This window comes from Triplophysa dalaica, chromosome 22 (assembly GCF_015846415.1).
Source record: "Triplophysa dalaica isolate WHDGS20190420 chromosome 22, ASM1584641v1, whole genome shotgun sequence".
In the NCBI taxonomy this organism is placed as follows: Eukaryota; Metazoa; Chordata; class Actinopteri; order Cypriniformes; family Nemacheilidae; genus Triplophysa; species Triplophysa dalaica.
The window spans coordinates 17,011,952-17,031,313 of NC_079563.1; the positions used below are offsets into that span (position 1 = coordinate 17,011,952).

General features: G+C 38.5%; 1 protein-coding gene across 2 annotated transcripts in view; it reads left to right on the forward strand.

Moving 5' to 3' along the window:
• LOC130411537 (membrane-associated phosphatidylinositol transfer protein 2) overlaps positions 1 to 19,362 on the forward strand; it is a 43,178-nt gene that overhangs the window by 556 nt on the left and 23,260 nt on the right. For both annotated transcript variants that reach the window (XM_056736226.1, XM_056736228.1), the window contains exon 2: positions 17,532 to 17,722. In XM_056736226.1, coding sequence (XP_056592204.1) covers positions 17,645 to 17,722 — 78 coding nt within the window. In that variant the 5' untranslated portion in view covers positions 17,532 to 17,644. The remainder of the gene's footprint in view (positions 1 to 17,531; positions 17,723 to 19,362) is intronic.

Genomic DNA, 19,362 nt, shown 5'->3' on the forward strand with positions numbered 1-19,362 from the left:
AACCGGTCGTTTGCAACCGTCACCGGTGTGTTGGCGCGTCACGGCCTGTGCTGAGCTGTCATCCGTGAGTATAATAAATAAATAGAAATAAAGTCCGATTTTAAACCGATTTATTTAAACGAGAAGGGTTGCATATGAGATCAGTGGATCTGACCTTATGAAAATAAACATTTTTTAATATAGTTAAAGTGTAGTAATATATTACTCGTGACTACTATCTTTATAACAACCGTTTTACCTCAAATGGTTAAAATGTATAGTTAAAGGGGTCATATGACGCGATTTCGTGTTTTCCTGTATCTTTGGTGTGTTATACGTTGTTCATGCATACATTAGACACGTAAAATTGCACAAATTAAACTCTCAAATCAAAAGAGATATAAGATATAAGAGTCCCCATGCAATCAAACAGGAAAATTCTAAGGGTGGGATTCACCAACAAGGATTAAAGTAGACCGAGTTTAGTGCTAATCTAGAGTTTGTTGATCCTTGTTTTATTTTAATTGAGAGTTGTGACAACAATCTAGTATAGATGTATAGATACCGGTTCAACTGGTCACTGGTGCCTCTAAATAACTTTCCTGTCAGGATGTCGGTCACGTTTTAACACAGACGTTGTTCTTGTATATATTGGATTAATAAGCAGGACATCTTGAACTTGACGCTTCACAGTCGACCGCCCAGTTTATCATATCGCCGTGCCCTCGCTCTGTGCTGATGTGTTTTATTTATATACATTTTTATTTACAATAAACACATCACTAAAGCACACACTTGATGTATATGTGTCTGTTACCGATCAGTTTTCCACTCATTGTATTATAGATGTGTTTTTATTATTTAAACCTCCTCTGTAGCAAGTTTAAAGTAAATCCCTAACTGAGAGATAACTCGAACTTTAAAACACAGGGTTGCCATGATTATTATAAATGATTTATCCGTTTTTTTGCACTTGTAATCTTTAATCAAAACTGTTAAGCTCCTCTCCCCCTCTCAACAACAACTCTTTACCACATGACTTCAGAAACAAGAAGGAGGTATGACTAAACTGACTCTCCAATGGCCCAATTTACAACAAGCCAATCAAATAGGGAAAGGCCAAATAAATCCTCGCCCTACATCTTTTTCTAGTTTCAGAAGCGTTTCACTTGGTTACACGTCACAATATGGAAAAGAAGTCAATTTCAACTTCCGTTTCATGGTGACTTTAAAAGTGGAGGCTTCCTAAAACGCCATGTTTAAACACGGCCCCACATTTCTACGTCAGTTTTATGAGAAGCATTGAAGAACACCGCCCAAAACGTAGAAAGGCTTATCCTTCTGTAGTGTTGTTGCTGTCGCCATGTCGTGGAGATGCAGTATGTTTCATTACAAATGAATAACTACATAGTTGGGTCTTCCAAACAATGACACAATTAGAAATTGGTGGTTAAGTTTTATTTACAACACCGTTCCAGAACAGCACAACTCCAAAATACGACTGTGTGCAGCACATTAACACCTGGTTGTGCACAAAGGTTGTTTCTAAAAAGTGGGGCAAATCCAACATTGTAAGGACAGTTTGGCGTGTCTCACTCACGTAAAGTACGTTTGTATTATTATTAAATTTGCAACTGACTATTGAAACGTAAGCGTTTTTGTCGGTCCAACGATCACAAATAAAGAAGTTGTTTTATATTTACGAGGCAGAATCCATCGGGAGCTGGATTCAGCCTCGTATCCTCTGGCTGTTCTGCCCTGCAGCGTGATGCTACATGGAAAAGTCAATATAAGTCATTATATTCAGTAACTATGTCCCAGCTGGATGCAACAAATCCCTTGTCATAGTACGTTTTATTGACTTTGTCGCGTTGCGTCGAGACACAGCGTCAAAGGCAGCTCAAGAAGTTAGCTAATTGTTAAACCTATTAGTTTAAAAAAAATAAAACCTTACCGATCTGCTATGCTCTGCTGGCAAAGTCGCGCTGGCAAAGTTGATTAATCCGCTTGGTCAAATGCGTTTTCTGGATCATATTTGGGCTTGAACTCCCATGGTAACGGTGACATTATCAGCTGTCAATATGCTTTGACGGCTGATGTTCCGAATATGGTAAGGGGCGTTACACTTCCGCCGCATGCTTGAGGTATTCGGCCAATCGCTGGGTAGCTGGCCAATCAGAGCACATAGTGCTTTTCAAATAAAGCTGTTAAAAATCGAGGCATTTCAGAAAGGCGAGGCACAGAGGAGCAACAGTTATGTACGGTATGTGAAAACTAATGTGTTATTTTTAACCGTAAACCGGGTAAACACACTGTATTGCACCAAATTCACACAATAATGTTCGTTTTAATCATCCAATATGACCCCTTTAACTTTTGGCTACCATGTTTTTTGGTTTAATTTGAAGTAAAACAATGAGGGTGACGTGCTTGTTGTGTATTTATTCAGATTATTAACATGCTGTCATTTGGCATATTGTCTGGCTATAACGAGGTTTAAGATTAGATAAGATTCATAAATTGATCATAAATCTTAACAGTAGCACGAGTAGTTCATGAAGGTTATCTCAGTGAAGTCAGATCACTGTATCAAACTCTTGTAATGATTCTTCTACATTGAACATAGGGATAAATATTGTTATTACTTTTGTTAATTTGGGGGGAGTTGTGTTTGTGACCCTGTCTGGGTGACGCATGCTGTTTGTCTATCAAAGTTAATAAACTGTCAGAGAGATAACCTATCTGGTTGAAGATTACAGAAGTCACATTACTGACAGGAACTATATGATCATCAGACAGATAAACACATGTTTGTGATGGTGTAACCTTCTTCTACTGTGCACATTTTAGCGTTGTTGTGTTCACTATTTCTACTGTCAAATAAAACCCGGCAATTGAGTTTTGAAACGTATAGCTTTGTCCAAATCAGAAATATTCCGTCATATGTCATTCCAGATGTGTATGACTTCTGTAATTCTTCAGTTAAACCCAAATGAATAATTTTATATTAAAATGCTCTCATGTTATCTTCTTACAAAGGGGTTTTCATGGTAAAGCTTCAGGAAGCACAAACATCCATCATTAAAGTAATCCAAATGACTTTATTACATGGGTTCTCAACCTTTTTAACTCCTAGGCCCATTGTATTCAGCAAGAACCACTGCTTTATTGCGTTCATTTATATTTATTTAAATTCATGGAAGTGGTGTGAAAAATGTGTGTATTGTATGTTGTTTTAAGTTCCCATAAAATCAAGTCTTTGCGTCAGTATTTCCTATATAGTTTATAGGTTTGTCCAGTAGTCACGTCTATCGGGAAGGCACATGGAAATGTTTTGGTCAAAAGGTGTTTATATATTTAATCGGAATAATAGGCAGAGTTTTGCATGTGTGGTTGTGTTTATAGGTCATAGAGGTGACACTTTATCACAGGTGTTTTCATGGATTTTTAGGCTGTTGAGTTTGTGACTCTAGACTATTGGATACCTGAAGTTATAAGCAGTCAGAGATTGTTTATCTGGTTTAAGAGACGCAATAGTTTGTCCTTTGAGTGTCTCTTGCCGGTCTGTCCAGCCCTCATCAATATTTGGTTACATTCTTTATATCTAGTGTTGTTTCTTCTGTCTATAATGGGCTGTTGATCTGCATTAGCTTGTAATAATTTGGGTCTTGTTAAAATAATGAAGACGTTCTTCATGTCTCAATCGCTGGGTCACTATTATCTTGCCACAAATTTGTTCATTTTAGCCGGCGTTCCACATTGGAGCTTCTCTTCCCTTGCCTGTGTTTTCCCTAGCAACCCACATTTTTAGGTGGGAAAGCCGCATAGTTTACAATGTTCTTTTCGAGCACCATGAAGGAGGAATTTTTTTAGCCTGTATCTAATTATCCGGGCAAAATGATTAGGTTTGGCCTTAATGAATCCTGTTATGAAGCAGCCATCGTAGAAAGAATGAGTCACAGTATTGATTGCCTTCCACCTCCCCGCCCCGGCCGGAGACCGGCTGCTAATGGCTGCGGTTCTGACAGTTTCGTACGGGCGGAGGAGAGTCGGGTCGGTGCCGGACTCGTGACAGCGTGCGTGATTTCAGCAACGCGCCAGTGACACGCTGGAGGGGGGAAAGCCAAATGACGAGACGACACTACACAGTTACACCTTGTTATTTATAGACAGATTGTAAACCGAGAGATACACCCCCCCCCCAAACAAGACAAGCTAGCGTGCCAGAAAAGCCACTAACATACGTGTGTTCATAGGGTGTGTTCTGTGAATGCTTTATTCTGCATTCTGGCTCCTTTGTCATTCCTGCTGTGCTGTACAAATTATTTCCTGATATGTTTGATAATATGTTAAGCTCTCATATAAAGATGCACAATGTATTGAAATCATTGAAATATTACAAATGTGTATAACGTAATGGTTTGCAACATCTGAATGATTTGAATACTTAAAGAAACACTGCAGTGTGTCATTTTTTGGAGGATTTATTGACAAAATGCAATATAATATACATAACTAGGTATGTGTTCAGAGGTTTATATGGAACTTGCATAATAAAGCTGTGTTTTTTTTTAACCGTAGAATGAGCTATTTCTATCTACATACACCGTTTCTACAGTAGCCCTAAACGGACAAACGCATTTCGTAAATTCGTTAACTCCTTCGGCACAGAAGTGAAAACAAGACATCTTGGTAATGTGTCCGCCACCGTAGTGCTTCGAAAAGGGGGAAGTGGTGGAGTGAGTCGTTTGTTGCAATTCGCCACCTCACCACTAGATGTCGCTAAATTTCATACACTGGACCTTTAAAACAGGATGAAGGAAATGTTTAGGTTTTATGTTGGTTTAAAATGTGTTTTTAGTAGTTCAAATAGATTTTGACCAAAATTCATATCACAATTTATTACCTTATTCATATTATGAATGTTTACGTTTAGTTTTTAATCACAACACCAGATAAAGTAAAGGTATATATGAATCGTTCTAATCTCATTTTTCTAATCCGTATATAAACAAAACATGGAAATATTATTTTAATGGTTACTTAAAGCAACACCATGTAGTTTTTCGACCTTTAAATAATGTCTCTAAAATTATTTCAGTGGCAGAACAACTCGTAACTGGACAAATTCTACTGGCGTTGCTACCTGAGGAGCCTCATGTATCCCACTGAACGCAGCCTCATCTCGGCAAGTTCTTCTGAAACTCACTTCTGGCACTGATGTCTGATATCTGTACCGGTTAAATATGATATAAAATTAATTTTGAGCATATGTCTAAAAGTCAGTTTTGGCCTTATAAATCTGTTATTTGTGCCTGGTCAAATCGTTTTGACTGAGGGCAAAGTTTTACTCTAACGCGAGCAGGTTCTGAATGGTGCCAATCTCGGCCAAGAACCGGCTCCAGGACCTGCACCAGCCCTGCTGGAAAAGCCGTAATGGTGGCTACAACAACACTCTGTTAGTTCTGTGTTCGGGGTCGTTACACTCGCCCATCCCATGCCTGCGGAAGAGTTTCCAAAACGTTTCTGCATTCGCCAGTTCCATCAGCTTTGTCAACTAATTCATGTGTAATGGGCTGCCATGGGGAAGCAACAGCATTTATGACACTAGTAACAGACAATTACACTTATCAACCATATGGGGAAACCTCTGAGCAAAAAGTGTTGCTTTAATATATGTGTTTTTTCCTCAGTATTATATTCTGTTAGTGTTTAGCTTGTAGTTCATGTTTAATACTATTCTTTTTAATGACCATAATTTTTAGGTCAGATTGCAATGCCAATATATTGTTTTCTTTAACAAAGTTACAGATTTGGAAAGGGGCCGCATAGCAAAAACCATCGTCTTAATTCAAAATTGCATCGTATTGCATTTGAATTGCTGTAATGCATTTGGATCTGTGATTTGATGCAAAGTCATTGGTGTACAGTGGAATCTGTAAACCTGTATAAAATGTTTCCCTCGAGTGAGTAGAGAATGTAACTGAAACGTTCGACCCCTCCAGACAGACACTGTATATCTATGGGCTGAGACCATTAATAAATGAAGTGTGTAGGTTGTGTGTGTGTGTGTTTGTATCATGTTTAGCGCATGATCTTCTTGAGTCTTGTGTTGTTGGGGAGAGTCATCCAATCGTTGAGGTGTCCCGAGCTTTCCGCTTCTATTTTCTGCCGGATTTCTTGGCCAACGTTCCACCTTCGCTTCCAAATATACCCATTGTGCCCATGTTATAAGTTTACTGAAGCAGGAAATGTGTTGGTGTGGGCACAAGAGCTGTGTGGGCATATGATCGGGTGTTTTGATTTATATAACGTTTAGAAAGTTACAAATCCCGAACCATATTCATTGTCTTTATTCTCTGATCCGTTCATTAGTCACAGCGGTATTGAACGTTCTTCAACAAACGTATTTTGAAGAAAGTTGATAACCAAACTATATTAAACCCTGTTGATTTTCAATGTATGAACACAAAATCACATATCTTAAAATAAACTATTTTGTGTTCCACATACTGATTTACAACCACATAAAAATGAATAAATGATGACAGAAGTTTTAATTTTGGCTAAATCATTTCTGTAAAGTGTTACGGTCTAAGGTTGTTGAAACCGTCTTTCCCCCTTCGCAAAAATTGTTGCATTGGATCGACCCCAAAAGTTATTTCAACCATGTTGCCATACGTCAGTGTCTTTTGAAATTGTAATACTGTTTGTGTGTCCCACTTACAGTAATAGACTGTGAAAGCCAATACACTTTTAGTTGGGACCCGCCTGCTTCAGCGTCCGTCATGACATCAGTACCTCAGGTTTGGGTTTGTGTGTGGGCTGTAGTTTTCCTTCACGAAGCAGAACACCATTATTAATGAATGCATTTAGGAAATGGCCAGTTGGTTTTAATAGATGCTTAATCTTGGTAACAAATGGGTTTTCGGGTCGGGGGGGTACGGGGTTTGTGTCATAGCAGGCTGTGAGCAGCGTGTCGTTAATGCAGTAAGCAGCGACTTGTTATGTTCCGCTCTCTGCGTTTGGAGCGCATCCAGACTCTAATGGTATTGGGCCGAATGTGGCAGTGTGAAGCCACGCCCATTTTGCTTTTGATTGATTGACCGTGGTGAATGTACAGCAAGGGTGGTGATATATGTGGTGGAATCACCGTATATTTAAAGCTGCGTCATAAGGCATTGCAATATTTTTAATGTGCTTTTTATTTGTCTGTTAGGTTTTTTAAAGGGATAGTTCAGCCAAAAATGAAAAGTCTCTCATCATTTATTCATCCTCATTTCATTCTTTCATTCTGACTTCCTTCTGCAGAACACAAGACAACAATACCTAATTTGTTTTTGTGAGTCATAAAGGCTTTTATCCAATAGCGCATCTGGAACTTCAGGAAAAGCTACAGGTGTTATGCATGTGGCGACAAGAGATTTACATCCAGCGAATGTTTTTGTCCAATAAAACATCAATATCAAGTGAAAATTGAGTGCTTTGCACATGATTTTTGTACATTTTATTATTAAAGAATCCTCATTGGCAGGAATACGCTGAGACCCAAAGAAGTAGTTTTAGTTAATAGCAATAAGTTGTTTTAAATATCAGTTTGTTTTTAATATTAAAATTTAACACAAGTGCCTGGATATGGATTTATATTGTTAAAATATATAGTTTCCACAGTCATCATCTTTTAATATTTTTTATCTTTTTGATATAAAATATTCAATATCAAACACCTTACGCAAGATTCAACCAACAGTATCGATTTCTGGGGATGCGCGATATTATCGGCACGCAGATATAATCGGCCGATATTGGCTTATAAATTAAATATTAAAAAAATGACACCGATATGCTTGGCCTATAGAAAAGACGTGTTGAATATGTGTAGGCGTTCTTACATATGAGCGTGCACTCGCAAAGACACCAGCTGTCACATAGCACATAATGACTAAAGTTCAATTTTGTCTTTTATTGCGTCTGAAACTCTGAACTGTCATATACAGTTGTGTTAAAAACAGGTTAAGCTGGTGTTCTGACATTTTGTGCTACCATTAAATTACCCTTCGTTTTTGTGTTTCTTAACTTTTTAATTCACTAAGTATTTTTGTTCAATGACTGTAGTAAACATCACATACTGTATGACATTAATATCATGACATTGAACATTGTTTTATAAAACATATGCTCTAGCAGCAGTAATATAAATTGCGCGTGGAGTGCAAATAGGCGTGCAATAGCAACTTTTTGTTTGCCGATTAATTGCATCAGAAATAATTTCAATAGTCGATATTATTGTCATTTTATAAATATTTTATTCCATTGATTAAGTCATGATAATATAATAATGCAAGTACACCCTTTTAAAGAATAATTAGTATAATATTTGGACATTTAAATTGGAATGTAAATATTTGAAATAAATAGAACAGACACTTCCTGTCCATAATTATAATTGGTTGACTCGCGTTACAATCTGTTATGATGAAGTTTAGGGCAAGCCGAGACCTTGATATGTGAACTCTGGAGAGGGCAGCACGATTGTATGTCATAATGTGGCCGTTTAAAATACCCTTGCCCAATTGAGCAATGAAAAACAATGTCTCTTTATCTGGAACGACTGGGTGTTTGAAATTCGTCCAGGGTTGAAAGACCTCTCTCGATGTCCAAATGCAGCTTTTGTTTTAATCAGTTGTGTTGCTGTTTTCATTACCTCCATATTTAAAGTCTAGAGCATCTTGTTCACATGCTCCTCTGTTTTTTATGTCGGAGTGGGAGGTTTGCGGCTTTAACACCAAGCCGAAAAGGCCTACTACAGTATACCGATCTGGCTTTATTCAACAGGAAAACACAATATAACTCCTCAGACACAGGGCAGCGATTCATGCTAATTCTACATGTCTAAATCGATTCTGAAATCAGTTATGTGTATAATGCACAGCTCTTCCATGAACCATGAACATCCATGAACATCTTCCATGATGTGTAATTGATCAGTAGGAAGCACTGCTCAATATAAAATCACTACGAGATTGAGTCATTTATAACGTGCATTTGAAAAAGCTGTGAAACATCATAATAAATCTACTTTATTATCATGAAAATACCTCAAAAGATTTGCAGAACAGCGATAAAATATGACCATTTCCTGGAACTAATCGTTCTTCTTCTGTTTCCCATATTCTGTGTTATTGCGCAACAGCGCCCTCTGGATTTCGGATGTGGCAGCATTTAACCGTAATTCGTTGAGAAACTGAGAGCATAAGAATCACACGATATATCAGCCCTAGTTGAGACGTCCCTCTAAGGTGACCAATGGAATTTTCTCATCACTCTGCTTGTAATCTCTCATATTCTTCATTGGCTCTTTGATTGATCGATCAAGCATCAGTTTCCGCCGCACATGAGATTTGCATTTTATCATGAGGTTTTAATTTGCATTCGACTGTTCGCCATGTATTTGCAACGCAAAACAATGCAGAAGTAGAATGAAGCGTGAGGACAGAGATTGTCAGGCGATATACATTGCTTTAGGTTTTAAATTTAACACCTTGAGCTTACTGAAGTGTATTTGCATATTTTCACTTCTTCATGTATCTTCAACTTCGAAAGGACCTGAAGTCAGGAAGTTTTTTTTTTGGCTTTGCTTCCGTTTTTGGTCAGATTTGTATGTCATGCTGCTTTTGCATTTTGCGTTTTTCTTTCTGGCCACGTTATTTGTTCCCCTCCATTACCCATCATCAAATCAGCATTTGCGTCAGGTATCCACATTATGAAACTAGTGTGTTATAGCCTCTGCGGAACCAGTGATACGTCGTCTCTAAAACCCAGCCGTTTTCTCAATAGCTTCCAAGAACCGGCCCTAAAAAAGGTTTTTTAATAGCTGGGAGTGAAGGGGACCGGTGGGCGATTATCTGAGCTCAGATCCCCATGAGGTGAGTGATTTATTACAATAATTTAAAGAAACGGGCGAGAACGGAGGAGAGTCACTATCAGCTGGCCTGTTCTATAAATAAACTGCCTTTTCTCATCAACCGCCCCTCAAGTCAAGCGTTTGTTTGCTCTTCCACCATTCACGTTTCTGCAGTAGCGGAACGGCGTCTCTGACTTATTTGCCTCTTCATTTATCTGCAGCTGAAAGAGACTTCAGTTATTCTGATAAGAATCTTCTGGTGGTTTTTAAAAGCTTTGTAGGAAGTGAAGCACATTAAATGGTAGTTTTACTGGTAGAATGATAACGTTTGTTTTTCAGTTGTCGGCAGTGATGCACATTTTCTCATTTATGCAAGATTGTCGTTTCTTTCGGAAATTTCTAAAGTAAATTTGTCTACTTCTAATATGCCCTTGTGGACTGTTTTTGGTATGGAAAAGTATACACATTTAGCCCCCAAATTAAATTCTGTCATCATTTATTCTAGAGAAATTTATTTTGTATTCATACAATGGAAGTCAATGTTTTCAGTGTTGTTTGGTTATCAACATTCTTCAAAATATCTTTTGTGTTCTGCAGAAAGAAAGTCATACAGGTTTAAAATGATGTGAGGGTGAATTAATGATGAAAAGTTCCATTATCTATTTATGACCTAGAAATCATTTAAGCATTGGCCAAAAGATGTCCTATTGAAATGACTCGTCTTTCATACAATCAGTTTTCTTTAAGTGTTACATCAGTTTAAAGTGAAGCAAATGCTGCGCTGTGGGCTCAGAGTTTGACACATGTTTGGGTCGCATTAAAGATCAGTCTTTGTTTTCATTATTCATCACTTCTGTGTTGCAGAAGCAGCATTGTGAGGTGTCCAGTGGCGCTGTCAAGAGTCCTGCGTCTGCGTTCTGTCTGCCGTTTAAAGGCACCAGAACACTTGAGATCAATTAAATTTAACAAATTGCCGTTTCTCAGTGGACAGATCTGTTAACAGTGACGTTTGGTGACAGCAGCGGGTCTGGCATTGGCTTTCACCTGGAAGGATGCGAAATGTCAAAGAAACCCAAAGTCCTCAGCATGCATCCTGTTTTATAATTTCATAACGTCTTTCGAAAGAGACTTGTTGAGGTTGTGGCTGATGTTTGAGTAGATAAAATACCAGTTTTGATGCAAATGTGAAAATGATTAAACAGTTGTTTACTAAAGTTCTTCATTTAAAAAAGTGAACTATTTAAAACCAAAACTTCTAACGGCATCTCTGACAGAAACATGTTACTTGATGTATTTCGTACGTGACGTGCACATCTTTATGTGGGTTGAATTGACTGACGGTTAACCAACATTTAGCATCAATCATACTGCGGCTCTTATAAAAGCTGTCAGTATGATATCACGTGAAAATCAAATGCATAAAAGATGTATTAGTTATATATTATATATTGTTTCGTATATTATTTTTCTACGTAATTATTAGAAATGAATGATGACTAATGAGGAACTACGAAATATTGAGAGCAGTTTTTTGGTTTGTTTCTGTCACGTTTGTTTACTTGCTACATGCCAATCAGAAAGCATTCACACAAGGAATTGTGTCTCATCTACTGGTAATTTTCAACATTTAGTATTGTTTGACATATATATACAGTGTATTCTGTACATTACGAGATTTAAAGCCTCTGAGGTTTAAATGGTTTTTATAGATGAAAAGAGATCCAAGTCATCGTTTGCTGTGTTGTTGACACGCCGGTTCTTTTCCCCCTCGTGTGCAGAATTTGATGTCTGCGGCACTGGCTAACTCAGCCCGATTCGCTGTCGTAATCGTACACCGCTTGGAAACAGCCAATGGCGGGGACGCCAAGCCAGCAGAAATCAATGAAGAGCTCATAGAGTCCCTTCAGAGCTAAAGGCTGTGGCGTATGAAATGTCACACGTATCTAATCTGCGGTCCGACCTCACATTAGCACCGTTTAAGTGAATTAATCTCACGGGTCGATGGGATTCGGGGGGGACAGCAGTGTTGCTATAGCGAGGGAATATTTATCAATGATAGTTTTCACAGAAATGGAACATGTTATTGGATGTTATGTAAACCTTTCCATTGCGTAGCAAACAGCCCTTGCGTTGTTTAACCAAAACAGGCCGTCTGACACATCGGCGGTACGTTTCGATGCCGGCTAATGCAAATAAACTGTCATTCTTACAGATTAACAATGTGATTAAACTGTGCGAATGTATATTCGCAAGTCACAATTTACTTCTGCAGTTTTATAAATAAAGCGAGGTGGCTGTTCATGTTGGAACATGATGTTCTCTAAAGCAACCCAGATGCATGACTACTGTTCACATCAGCCTGTGTTTTCTATTTATAAAGTAACAAAATATAAAACAATATATCAGTAATATTTGGGGGGCTACATTTGCCGAATGCTGCAGAATTTCTATGATTTCAAGAAAGCGTACGTGACGCTGTATGTCATTATGTCATTTTAAGTATCTGTTCCCAGTTCAGTTTTTATGAGATTGTTATGTTTGAACTCATCGATGCGTTCACGTGAAGCCGCAGAGCTCCAGCTCGTCTCCTCTCAGACTCAATCCAATGGCTATCAGTCAGTCTGGATAAGCAGGAGGGGGCGGGGCCGCTCACGAGCGCAGCAGTCAGTGGGCCGTCCTCCAGCCGCTTTCATCACTCCCATCCCGTCCAATCCCAGCACAGCCTTTTGCATTTCCATGGCAACAGAGCTTTATAGCCCCACAAGAGGTGGATAGAGAGGAAGAAGCCGAGGGAAAAGGTTGCAAGTGAGAGGGAGATTAAAAAAGACGTTTGCTTTTCTTTCTTCTTCTCCGTGTGTTGTGTTGAGATGACACTTGCGTTTTCTGGGGATAGAATTGCAGTGCAATGATGTTTGATGCTGGAGTGATTGTGTTTGGGAATGAGATGTTGACTGACTGCTTTCTGTGGATCGATGGGATTGACGGCGTGGTGTGCGCCATCTATCAGGTAAAACATCTCAGATGTGATGTTCTGGGTTTTGAAGCGTTTGATGTCAGCAGGTGTGTTCGAGGGGTTGTCATGTTGTGATTGAGTCTCTAATGGAATGCTTGTGTATAGCCCACAGTATTTTCACATGCAAATTCATCTGTGATGTGCCGAGCCGAGAGTCATCCTTCATGTCTGAGACCCAAACAACATCTTCATATTAAACAGTTTCACACGGCCGATGCACGCCTTGGCGTGTTAAGATGGAGGATTGGGTGGAAAAAGATGGAATTCTTAATTTTGAGTAGTAAAAGGGTTATTGGTGATGACAACATCTTTGCAACACTGTTGCGTGTGAGATTTTAAGGTGCCATGTACTGTAAGCTCATGTAACATGATGTCAAAATTATTTCCAAATCATTTTGAGGGCTGTAATGCAATCCACATCATGGTCTGCCCTTTTGCACTGTTTGTCTGTTTATTCAACCAAATGCCATAGAATTCCCTTCTCTTTTTCTTGTGCTTCTATTCCTGTGATGTGCTTTATAAAGATTATGGCACTAGAGTGGTTTTGTGTTTTTGGACACACACTGTAGTGAAAGAGTGGTCCTGGGAAAGCTGTTCTTACAAACACCGTCCACCCTTGCCAACGGGGGGAATTTTTAGAAACCTAATGGAAAATCTCTTGTTCCGTCGCATGTGATGCAGTTAAAGAGAATTGCATAAACAATGCACCTTTTTCTGCACGTTGTGTTGTTATTGAGCCATGACATTTCACGCTAGACATCTGTCGGTGTTACGCCACGAATCCCAGACGTTCTGAGAATCCAGCGGATTTTAAGGGACTGTTGCAACCAGACAGAAGGGTTTTAATGTTGTCTAGCTCATCGCCAGTGTTTGTTGACTAAATAATGACATTCACGTTCACAGAGCGAAGCAGCATCAGTGTATTATTGTGGCATATGTTTGCACAGTCTGTGTGCGGCGTGTGAGTTTAGTCAAACTCCGAGGCCTTCGTGATTGTGTGTCGGTACATTCGCTTGATATTTGAGGTCTTGCCGTGAGCTCAGAGCGGTCGGGATGCTGCAGGATCTCTGACCTAGTTCAACACTCAAATAAACCGATGCTGTGAGCTCGGATAAATCCAATCCAGCTGTGACCTCTTCCAGTGTAAACATGACACAACCACAGTCCTGTAGTATTTACAATGTAAAACAAATAAAATCAAAGCATGTTTTCATCGGACGCACAAACCGCCTGGACTGCAGTTAACTTCCGGTCTGTGTTTGTTTATCGGTCTGGCCAGTGCCTTATAATATATCAATTTACAGTATGTTTAAATTAATTTATATTATTATTTTATTGTATAATAATTGTATTAAAAAACATATTTGTTGAATTATTGTATGTTCATTTTATTTAATAAACAATTTGTTGAATGGACCTTGTAGTTAAGTCCCTAAGTGCGCATAATGTGTACAGCTCATTTATGTAGACACACTGCTCAATTTAAACTACAGAAATAGTCGGATGGTTTGAATGGTTCATTATATCTCGCGGACGTGTCTGTGTGCACATCGATACGATGAGCGGAGGAGAATGGTAAACCCGCGACCATGTAGAAACAGAACTGACATGCCACTGTGTAAATAAGATAAATAACACAATGCTTTTTAGTTTGTTTAATAAAAAAACAAGGAACAGACATGTACTATAGGACTGGTAACTTCTCTTGTGATCTGGCACTATATAGAAAATAAAATGAACTTGACCTTCAAGGGTGCAGGGGGTGCCGTTGGACCTAACAAGGTATTTTACGGAAAGTTAAGAGCAAACCCGTGCATGCGCAGTAACGTTTGTTTATGTTTACAGTAAGAATAGTTAAATTCTGTCTGTCCAAAGTGTTTGACTCTTTTTTCACTCTTTGACTTCTTTGTTCAGAGTTATATGGTTCATTCAGTCAATTGCATAAAAAAACATTTCATGAGACACATCTCAAACTTTTTTGATACATAAATGAGCTGATAAATCTTGAAAGCTATGAAAGAGCAGTATTTATTCTTTCTCTGGGTAACCACAGTTTTACCATGGTATTTTAAGTAAAACTATGGTAATTCGGATTGCAGCCAGGTTGCCAAAATCATGGTTACTGCACTTTTACTATAGTAAAATCATGGTTGGTATTAATCCGAGTGTTTTGCAGAAACATGTGAGGGTGACAACAAGGTTTTTTGTTGAAAAAGGACATGTGGGTTAAACGGTAGTTTGTTTTATCACCTTTTTTTCCTCAACCTTTTGACTTTTGTTACTATTTCTGGAGTCGCAGTCGAGGCCCCAGCGATCTATTGTAATTGTGTTGAACACTTCCTTTAACCACAGGACAAGATGCTTCAATTACATCGCAAACCTTTGTACCGCACAAGTGTCCGCGTGACGCAACCCAGCCATGTGCGCTTGTCATAGTCTAAATTGCATGCGATTCTTTAAGTGAAGATTTTTAGCTGACAGCTGTTGCATCTAACATGGCCTCTCTTGAGGGGTTTAGTTGACGGTGGGAATTAGTTTGTGTGTGTACACCAGTTAACTGGACACGCACACAAACACACACTCCCTCTTATCTCTTAAGGAAGAGTTGTGTTGGTTGTGCGTGGATAATCCGTCTTACACTAAGCTCTCAGTGTCATGTGACTTCTGTACAACTCCTCACGAGTTAATGTGTCTGCTGGACCTCCAGGTCATCAGCAGGTGGATTTAAGTTTCTCACGACAGCTCTGGCTCAGTGGAAGGCCATTATGGTTTTTCTTCCGGAAAACATTTGCATAGATTTTAGACACTTGGATTCCATTACACATCTGCTTGTGTACAGTAACACTATTAATAATTTGGGGTTGTGCTGCAGAACGGCTGAAACATGCATGTGTGTTTGTGATGTAGTTTGTATTGTGTATGTTGAAAACCATGAATTTGCATTGTAATAAATGTGCAACAATAACCAGGGCTCTCGACCATAATTTATTTTTTTACATCCAAAATATTTGCATGTGAATTCTTATCTTATTGCGACAAACATTATATTGTTGGAAAGTCTATAGAAAACATATTTAATAACCGTTTTATAGAATAATGTGTGTAGGAAGAGTAATTGTTTATTTTTTTAAAAGAGTGGACTTTAAATTGTTTTTGTCCTTTTCTCACAGTATAGTTTCATACAATTTTTTTATTTGTATTTTGTTTCTGTGCTTGTGTATTTTTCCATTGTGTCGTGTCTAAAAAAAGCGTCTCATTGTATGATGTGGTCAAATTTCAGATCAAGTGTTTAAACCAATGGAAATCATATGGGCCCCAGTGGATTTTTGCAATATTGCAGCTAAAAATCTCAGACGCATCAAAATTGTATTAATCAAGACCAAACTTGACACAACAATTAGTGATCCTTGAAACTTTGACTTTTGAAATTTTGGGGCTGATCCGAATTATTTTAATGTATTTTTTATAAAAAAAACAAAGCTTTTATATATTTTTTTGTTACAATAAACATCTTTTTAAAAAAATATATTTCTCATTTTTTAGCAATTATCTGCTAAATTTCTTGTTTCAAAAAAGAATTCACGAGTTTCTGCGATTTTTAGTGTGAACAATGGGTTTTCACGTTTAGGCTCAAAAAGGGCTGTGCCAGTGAAGAGGTTTCATTTTTTTTTCTCCATTTTGCTGGCATAATGGCATTCAAAGTCTCTGCGTTTAGTGTTCTCAAATTACTTTCCCTTCGTTTTTTCAAAGCTTGCATATTGCATATGTCTTGTGAAGCTCAGTCTTACCATAGAGTTGATAAAATCCGAAGTATTTCCCAAAATTTGCCCTCACTAAAAATGGGACGGTGTGTATTTCTTTTACCCCCGCCATCGCTGTTGCTGAGCTTAAGATACGCAGTCTCTCGACCGTCCGGGTGCTGCACAGCCACAATTTCATTAAGAGGTTTTCTGTATATGAAATATATTTACATGTGCATTTACGTTTAGTTTTTAGCAGATTCTTTTATCTAAAGTGACTTGCAAATGAAAGAGCATTTTACATTTTGTCCAGGGAGCTGTTTAGTCTTGTTTAGGAATAGAGTTCCCCCCATTTAAATATTTGTTCACCCAATTGCATGTAAAATAAAGATGATAAAATTCAGTTTGTTTAAATAAATCCTTGGCTGTAGAGTTGTCAGAAATCCTCTGTGGTATTCGTATTTTTGTGGCTACAGCTTGAAAGTTAAGAAGTTCAGCTTTTATCTAATTCTTCTTTTTCTGTGTTTCGTTTGCCTCTTTTTTTTATTTGAAACAATGTCTTCTGTGTGTACGGCCCATAATCCCCTTCATAAAAGATTATTCCTAACAAATGAAACCGCTTGCTTCATTATTATATAACTATTGCGTTAATAAGAAAAGACTCCAAACTAGGATTGGAAAACAACAGATGGATGACCGTATTCTGATCAAACAGTTTGAGGTGTTTTTAAATGCCATCACATCAGTTGAACACAATATCAATGTGACAGTTTGATGTCAATTTAATAAAGGCCTAAACTCGCTTAAAAACAAGCTCTTGACTTTGTACTACACATGTTAAATATAATGAATCATACCCTAGCCTAACGTGTTCGTCCGTCTCTCCTCTTTACAGGTTTAAGAAATGAGCTCGGCCTGTCCTCTCTGATGAACTCGAGCTGAGGGCCGTCCTGCTGGATTTACCCCCTGACCCAGCGGAGTTCGCAGCCGCCCCGCTCCACGGCCAACATGCTGATCAAAGAGTACCGCATCCCCATGCCCATGAGCGTGGAAGAGTATCGCATCGCTCAGCTCTACATGATTCAGGTTTGTCAGTCTTTCACATGTTAAAATTGCTGACACGTACTCAAACCCGTGCTGTCATTAATTATTAATAAATATTGAAAATTGATTTAAATCATACAATTTGAGCAATGTCTCTTTTGAGAGCTGATTCTGAAATTCAGCTAAAGAAAGATAAACCGTAAATGATAACTAAAAAAAAGGTTTTCACATGGCTTCAGAATGCTGGGAATACTGTGCAGGTTTTATTGTGTCATACTTTTAGTCTTTATTGGTTACTGTGAACTGTCATTGGATGGAAAAGAGCTGTGAAGATTCTTGTTGTGTTCCAGGTTTAGCACGACAAAGTTTTTTTTAAGGTTGTAACGCACGAAAGCCGTGACTCACTGTTTGGTGTTTCCTTTCTGAAACGTGCTGCGCTCATGTTTTCTCAAACCTATGTGCATGTTGAATCATTCACACACGTATGCGTTTTCTGGAGCAAAGATGATGAGTGAGGTACGTCAGCTAATCCTGTGCTGTTTTTGATAAAGTGCAAGACTTTTACACAAGCTGAATGTTGCGGCTGATCGGGCTGTGGTCTCTTGAGAAAGGATGTCAGAGAGGTTCCACTGGGGCAGGAAGAACCTCACGCTGACAGAAAATACTGACAGACGTCAATAGAAATCATAACGGCTCTTTGCAATGTGCTAAATTTTGTATGTTTATTTAGAGAGTTGTCTTGAGATTTCAATAAATTTCATCGTGTTCAAGAGATCTTTCTCATCTCGTGATGAGGTTGAGCAGTTGATAGTGAAGATGAAGTGGCCCCTATAGACAGCGATGCAACAGGCGTGCTAAATTTAAACATCAGAGTCTGACCCGAGTGATGTTGACTCCCGTAAAAGACTCAAAGTCCCGCGGGAGCAACAGATTCATTAGCAGAAAGTGCGAGTCATCGAATGTGCGAAGCAGCGTTTATATGACTGACGGTCCAATCGTTTCGCTCGATGCCGAGATTCGAAAACGAACTGCAAGCGTTGTAGTCAAACAACATGTCAGCATGCTAACTTTCCATCGATATTGAAGAAAAGTGCAATGATTTGCTGAATAATGGTCAAATGGACGTTCTGATTGCTGCTTGTTAAAATGATTTAAAATAAGACAAACGAGCATTAAATTAACTGAAATAATACAATATTTATTTGCGTTTTGTAACAAATAGACATATCATACCAAGCTCTGAAATATTTCATTGAATAAATATTGTGTGGGGAAGGACTTCAGATATTGTGGTGGACAATGACGGGCCTTGAAGTTAAAAAGGTTGAGGGAACGTTAACCTTGCGTTTGTTAAAATCAGTTCCATTATTACTTTATTTTGAGCTCTGTTGTTTATCAGAGCCATCTGTACACGTGCCATCGGTGGGCACACAGGGCAGGAACACGGTCGCACCAGCACAATGACCCCACTAGTGTTGTATCACACCATCCTCATTATCCTCTGGTCAGAATGAAGAAGCAGTTGTTCAGTGCTGATGGAAAATAAGCAGAAGAAACCAGGCCGTCGCTATTATATGATGTGCCACATCAGGAGGTGTGTGTTTTACAAAAGTATCCATGAAGAGTTAGGAGGCGTGAAATGAATGTAGATTGTCGAGGTCAATTAATCTGGATGTGGGTTA